Source organism: Acipenser ruthenus, chromosome 29 (genome assembly GCF_902713425.1).
Source record: "Acipenser ruthenus chromosome 29, fAciRut3.2 maternal haplotype, whole genome shotgun sequence".
Classification (NCBI taxonomy): Eukaryota; Metazoa; Chordata; class Actinopteri; order Acipenseriformes; family Acipenseridae; genus Acipenser; species Acipenser ruthenus.
This window is the reverse complement of record NC_081217.1, coordinates 7804769-7812059: the sequence shown is the minus strand read 5'-3', so window position 1 is coordinate 7812059 and position 7291 is coordinate 7804769. Positions and strand designations below refer to the sequence as shown.

At 36.4% G+C, this 7291-nt stretch overlaps 1 protein-coding gene across 2 annotated transcripts; it reads left to right on the top strand.

Annotated features, from left to right (window-relative positions):
* The first annotated feature begins 502 nt into the window (after window positions 1–502).
* Window positions 503–4498, top strand: LOC117433927 (proenkephalin-B). 2 transcript variants are annotated; one of them, XM_034056374.3, is made up of 3 exons: window positions 503–723; window positions 2341–2497; window positions 3565–4498. In XM_034056374.3, the coding sequence occupies exons 2-3, from the start codon at window positions 2369–2371 to the stop codon at window positions 4189–4191; spliced, it is 756 nt and encodes a 251-aa protein (XP_033912265.3). In that variant the 5' UTR covers window positions 503–723; window positions 2341–2368; the 3' UTR covers window positions 4192–4498. The 2 variants fall into 2 exon arrangements, with proteins under 2 accessions (XP_033912265.3, XP_033912259.3); XM_034056368.3 differs by having other exon boundaries at window positions 504–728.
* Window positions 4499–7291: the final 2793 nt, after the last annotated feature.

Below are 7291 nucleotides of genomic sequence, written 5' to 3'. Positions count from 1 at the left end.
CAATATGTGTCATTACTGTTAAATATGTGTTGATGAGCTACAGTGGAAGTGTTCTGCGAGCATCACACAACACGTGCATTGCGGGTGATACATCTGCGCACCCGTATGACACCCATAGTGTAACGATGTTGTTAAATTCAATTGAAAGATGTAGGGCACGATCCTATATTCTGCTCAGTCGTATCTCGTTATTAGTTTAAATACATATTAAATGTACTGTCTACTAAATCATTTCGACATTTATAGACAAAGAGAAGGATATGTGACATTTAAATAGAAAGACGTAAAACAAACAAATACATTTCCGATGAACTTGCACAGCGAATAAAAATACTGCAGAGCCTCTGTGTGTGTGTGTGTGTGTGTGTGTGTGTGTGTGTGTGTGTGTGTGTGTGTGTGTGTGTGTGTGCGCGCGCGCGTGTGTGTGCGTGTCAGGGTATGCGAGATTATTCAGAGTATCAAGTATCAATCTTCCCTATTGGTTCAAGCTGTTCTGATGTGTTCCAGTGACACAACAGAATCCCTGTCAATAAAAAGACCAGGGACAGGCAATAGTATTCATGAGAAAGGAAAGATCCGTATCTCGGCATAACTTCACAGTCTAAGATGCATAAGGAGGCTTAATACAAGACCAGAGGAGATCTTCTACCAGATCAAACACAACTTCAGGCTCATCTCTTTGCAGTTGGAAAAGACTGATTAGAAACACCATATTCTAATAGTGTAAGGTAATATAGTTCATTTCTAATACAAGCATTTCATTATTACAGGTGTGCGTTTCTAATAAGGTATTGTTGGGTTTCTAAGTTATTTTTGTATTTTAATAACTATATTGGATTCTGTTTATATTGCGAAATTACTGCACGTTTTTTTCTACCCATTCCTTACTTTTATGCGTCTGTTTTAAATAATAATTGTATTTGTAATTAGTATAGGGATTGCTTTGATTTGATTATTGAAACTACCAAAAAGTGTATGATTTTTAAAATATATTTTAACCCGTATAAAAATCTTATAAAGGTAGCAAACCAGCATTTTTATAGTTAAAATGAACACTAATGAAATACTGGACGAAAAGAGTATTTTAAAAGGCTATAATGCAAGGTTCTGTGCGGTGTTTATTGTTCAGAACAGACACCTTGGAAGAAAGCCCACGATCATTAACACATATTTTAGTCGTGCTCATGAGCTGCTAATTGGGGTTATTCGCCTCTGCAGATATACGGTAGCGGTTTTAAAGCGACAGTTGTCTCAAGTTGTGTCGTACTACTGCGTATTGGCGATTAATAGGAGGCTGTATGGTCCAGTGGTTAAAGAAAAGGGGTTGTAACCAGGAGGTCCCCGGTTCAAATCCCACCTCAGCCACTGACTCATTGTGTGACCCTGAGCAAGTCACTTCACCTCCTTGTGCTCCGTCTTTCGGGTGAGACGTAATTGTAAATGACTCTGCAGCTGATGCATAGTTCACACACCCTAGTCTCTGTAAGTCGCCTTGGATAAAGGAGTCTGCTAAATAAACAAATAATAATAATATGTGAGGGCATCAACGTAGATTCCATAAATATGTTTATGCATACATATACACATACATATATCTCTATATAAATACATAATTTAACGTTACACAATGAGAAGCAAACCACTCGAGAGTGCTTATTATTATTATTAGTAGTAGCACTGTTCTTATTACGGTTCTGTGATATATTAGTTAATTTAAAACTAGAGGAAACGCGTTATTGAATTAATGAAGCACGCTGTTGAATTAGAGACACTTCCACACGTTATGCTTATATTGCACATGTATTGCACACCGTATAGTTGGCTACCCGAAACCGCACAGTAAATTAGCAGCGGCTGCAGCAGCATATTTTACAGGATTAATAATATGGGAGGCAAATCTGTTAGGGTGGGTAGATAAAATAAAATAAAAAACAGTGTAAGTGAAGGGAGGATTTGTGAAGGAATTAGTCTTTAAAAATATAGCTCCAAGTAAACATAATGTAGCCCACTATATTGACAGTTCGTACAGTATGGACAACAACGAAATAGTATTTATATATTAGTTGAAAAGTTAACCCACTGTGTATTATATAAAAAAGTTTTAATTGTGGCGTCACTTAAAGTTTTAATTCGCGTGTGACTGCCGTCACCATTTCTTTTACATTCCCTCCTTTTCATATTTCATAACTGTTCATTTAACTTGACACCATGGTAACGATCGTTTTACATCTGTTCAGTGGTGAATTATCAGAAAACCATATTCATTGATTTAAACAGTCCGTTCAAATGGATCATCAGCCAGTCGGTAGTCGCTAATGTGTCCGTGCTTTGTTGTTTCAGCTGTCAGAACACTGCGTACCCAGAGAGAATGGAGTGGCATGTCTTGGTGCTGGTTCTCTGTCTGAGTTTGCCGTCCTCAATCCAGGATGATTGCTCCTCACAGTGCTTAACGTGCGCTCAACAAACCCAGAATGAAGTCACGCAGATCAACAGTCTGGTAAGAGACAGTACTGAAGAACAAAACGCGTGTTATGTACCGTTAATACTTTTAAATGCTTTATTGTACAAGGATTCAGCTAAACGAACACAGAGCGCGCAGCTTTGAAGCAAGTGCAAAGGAAATATAAAAACAACGGTAACGATGTTAAAAGAATCAATTTACCAACACGAAGGGGCAGAGCATATTGTGAAAGAGTTATTGCTCCTGACAACTCGCTTTTTAAGGGTTGTTTAAAAACAAATAAATAAATACATAAATAAAACAAATAAAAACCTTTCGCCCGCTCCACGCCTCTGTCTCAGTTTCAGTACCATGGAGAGTAACTCATATTTTTACACCGCGCCGGTAAACCATTTGAAGGCGTAATCAGGAAATAATTCAATGGCCGTAAAAAGTAGTTACAGTTTTTAACATTAACCGCCATTTATCGAGTAAAGCTTGTTAAACTCTTACTAAAATATATTACTTTCTTATTTACACAAGAATTGTGTGTTTGATTCGTGGCCATACCTTCCTCTTGCATAGCTCGGTTTCAAAAGCCTTTTAGCTGAATATGAAAGGTCAGTTTGGAAGAAGTATGAATATTATGGAGAATATTACGAACCGCCAACAACTAGTCCTCCACCTACCTAAAAGGGTTCAGCGCTCAGTCGAGAAACAAATCAATCGTGATTTATGACATTTTAATTGAACTGCTTATAGTCAAAAAAACGAAGCTTTCCAGCTGTTTACAAATACTGGAGTTATTTATGGACTCAAAAATCAAAGCCCACCGCTCAAGTGATCTTCGTGAAGACTCATAATCTTCGTCAATACTCGAGTAAGACCTTATCATTTCAATGACCTCTGGAAAAGGCATTTCTAACTGTGGCAGAAATAGATAGATGATATTTTGCATGTTGTATTATTGAATTGGCAGTTTTGACATGCAATTTGCTTTGCAGGATAAAATAGCTAACTGTAGCCTCTTTAGTAGTTTGCCTTTAAGAAAAAGGCTGATGTTTAAATTGAATGTAGTAATAATAATAATAATAATCACTTTTAATTAATTTCTTTCCCCTCAGGTCTGCACTTTAGAATGCGAGGGGGCTTTATCGCCCTCCACTGAATTACAGAAATGTGAAAAGGTTCTTCAGATGTACTCTGCTGGACTGTTCGGCGTCAACGATAAAGCCGAAACCGAGAAGGAAGACCAACCAGGAGAATCGCCATTCACCAACCCAGTGAAGCGGTATGGGGGCTTCCTAAAGAAACTCGACAAGAGCAAATATTACAACAGCTCCCCTGCACAGAACTCGAACATCAAAAGTCTGCTCGCTAAGAAATACTTATATTTGTTAAGAAAGTTTGATGAAAGAGACATCCCGGATATGTTACAAGATACAAAAGTGCGGGGCGAGGCATCGGACAACGAGGAGGTGGTCTATGATGACGCCACCGCTGTAAACGAAGTCAAACGTTATGGAGGCTTCTTGCGTAAATTTGGACCCAAGAGAAGCCTCGAGTCAGGTGAAGAGAGCAGCGAAGAAGAGTTGCAAAAGAGATACGGAGGCTTCATGCGAAGAGTGAGGCCAAAACTCAAGTGGGACAACCAGAAGAGATATGGTGGTTTTCTGAGGCGCCATTTTAAAATTTCAGTTCGGTCAGACGAAGAACCCAGTTTATATTCTGATGAAGTTTATTATCTATAGATTGTTAGCGCCATCACTGTAACTTACTTAAGACTTCCAGTACAGATGCACTGAAATGTTCAAGGTTTTTATGCTTCTGCTTAAAAGAGCAGGTATTGTACACTACTTTATCTGCTTGTGACAGTATTATTTTAAGACGTGCATTAAGAATGAGACTCCAGTGACATTTTCATTGTATCTGTAAAAATGACAAGTGTAACAAATATGTTTGCAAAATATTATTTATTGTACATTAAGAAAAAAATGACAAATTCAGTGATGCTTGTTTAATAAAAATAAATGCAAGTACTTCTGTGTTCAAGTTGCAAAGACAACGTATGTGTGTCTGGTGTTTTTTCTTCTTTTTAGATCTGCATTTAAAGAACACTCCTTTGAAAATAGCACCTTACCACTTTGACATCTGAACCCGAATCACATTAACATAGACTTTAGGGATTCACGAAAAGAAGCTTAATGATTATGCAAAACATTAAGCCTTGAAAAAAAAACTTCCTATGTGTTCTATATCAAAAGACTTTCTTTTCTTCCACTTTGACGCTTACATATTACAATAATATTATCTATAGAACCGTATGAAAAATAGATCAAATTGACTGAGCATTAAACTTGTTGAATCCATGATCACAATGTTAACATATTTGTTATAGTACCTACCTAGATTTACACTCTATAACAAAACATACATATACACATTATATATAGTTAGTTCTATTTAGATTAGCGTTTCGTTAAATATGTATATATTGAGGACTTTGGGGTATTGCAGTAATACGGGCTTTGCCTTTAGACATTTACACTGTCGCATAATAAATACATTGACTGTGCCATACGTGTCTATCTAATAATAAATCAATAGATGTTTCCCGCTATAATCCTCATTCATACCTTAACCACGGCACGGCCCGTAGTAACTAACTAACTCCGGTACCTCCCTGGTGACGTGTTCTGTAATCTGAAAGCAATGAAGTTAAAATTCAAGAGGCGTGTGTTGAGAAGAACTGTCTGCGGCCGGGTCAGTGTCAGGCCCTGCTAAATTCTGGTGAACTAGTCACATATCTGATTAGGCACTAATTGAGAAAGCAGATTCCAATTAAATTCTTCCAGCACACGTTTGTTTGCACCCGAAAAAAATGCACGTGTTGAGTTGTATTCACAAAACTGTATAGCACACACTTTATTTCAAGACTGAATTTACTTTATAATTAAAATTCTGTTTTCTACATTTGAGTTTCTAAATACTCAAACACAGAGAAATGTTTACAGTGTTTAAGTAAAGCTTGGGTTAAAGCTTTGCTCCGTAGTGCTATACAAAGCGAATCAAACCGGATTAACTGCAGTAGACAAAGACAGAAACCATTCCTGAATATCTTATTAGCCGGTTATCTTTCAATGACAGTTGTGAAGATGTTTATTCAAAGCGGAGACCAGCTTAATCCCACTCAGGCTAGATTCAGACAATGAGCCTGTTATGAAGGCAGTTCGTTTATATCCAAGGACATTTTCAGCAGCAAAAGCCTGTTTTGCAGAATGATCACTAGTCAGAAACATCAGTTTCCAATGATTGTATAGTCTAATACGGTGGTTCCCAAACCGGTCCTGGGGACCCCCTGTGTCTGTTGGTTTTCATTTCAACTGAGCTCTCAGTTACTTAACTAGACCCTTAATTGAATTGATAATGTGCTGAATTAGACCTTTTTAATTGTTTTCTACTTCCCTATATAACCACCTACTGCTGCAGGTAATATCAGGAGCCTGACAGAGCGACAATGCGAAAGGAGGGAGGCAGTAAACAAACTGGAACGCAGTGATGTTTGTGATGAAAAAAGAATGCAAAGAAGCATACATTATAGAAGAATATAGTCATGAGTCACCCAGGGTTATACTTTTAGTTGAACATGAGATTGATTGACGCTGCTTGAAATATAATAGTACTGTAGCTCCCCCTTGTGGTGAAATTGGATAACAATTTAATTGACTCTGGAGAATCAAACTGAAATCATTTCAGGTACAATAGGGGTTTAGTTAAGCCTTTTGAGTCAATGCTGTTTTAAATGGGAGCTATAAAACTCAGATTTCTTTAAAAATATATATTCAGTTAAAAGTTTCTGCAGACTGTGTATGTGAGGGGAAATGATGCCTTTGAGGTAACAACACTGTTTGGAGTATGACCAGTTTGATCACACCTGTACTTTCTAATTAGGTTATGAGTTTTTTTAGATTAAACGACACCATCATTGAGACCATTCTTGAGAGTAATGACTTGATGCATTTGGTTCATCAGCTATTAAAAAGATTATTATTACAAAAGTAACATGTGTCAAGGAGGGTGAGAATTATATAGAACAGATGCTGAAACATGTTCAGATACTGACTAACCTGATAGTTCTATAATTCATTCAATTATTCCAAGTGAATAATAAGATATTTTTAAAAGCACATATGATGCTCTTTTGAATTTGCAATTATATTAAGAACCCTAAACTGTGGAATGAGAAGGCATGTCCTAAAATGTAGTTTTTATATAAATTAGACAATTTTATTGGAATGTTGCCAAGAATGGAGCAAGGATGTGGGCCAACAAAATTCAACACACTGTTTTATTAACCAATCTGATATTTATGTATACACAAAAAAATACAATACAAAAGTAAAATACAACATACAGCAGTTGAATTCCCTGCAGCATGTCTGTATTTGTCTCTCATACTGACTTCACATTCAAATGGCCTCACCTTATGGAACAGACATTTACCAATGATCAAATTTCAACACAAAAATCTACATACACAACGAAAAAAAAAAAAAAAGTTTTGGAAGAAAAAAATAATAATAATAAAATAATTGTGCAAAAATTACATAATAAAGTTTTACAGAATGTTGCTGTTTTTTTTTAAAGCTCATTTTGATTTATTCAATCCAGTTTGCTGTTTACAAAACCTTTGAAACTGTTTTACAGAAATTCTTGGTTTACAAAGCGCTGTTTAACTAAGAGAATGTTTATAAACTCTTCAGAAAACAGTCCTTAAAAACATCCTTAAAACTGTCCTTAAAGTTTTTTGAATAAGGTGCCATGGTACTGACAGTATTTATGTGATTAATG

Coding starts and splice junctions, on each gene's coding strand:
- LOC117433927 (XM_034056374.3), top strand. CDS start 2,369: ATGGAGTGGCATGTCTTGGTGCTGGTTCTCTGTCTGAGTTTGCCGTCC. Junction 2,498..3,564: donor TCACGCAGATCAACAGTCTG/GTAAGAGACAGT, acceptor CTTTCCCCTCAG/GTCTGCACTTTAGAATGCGA.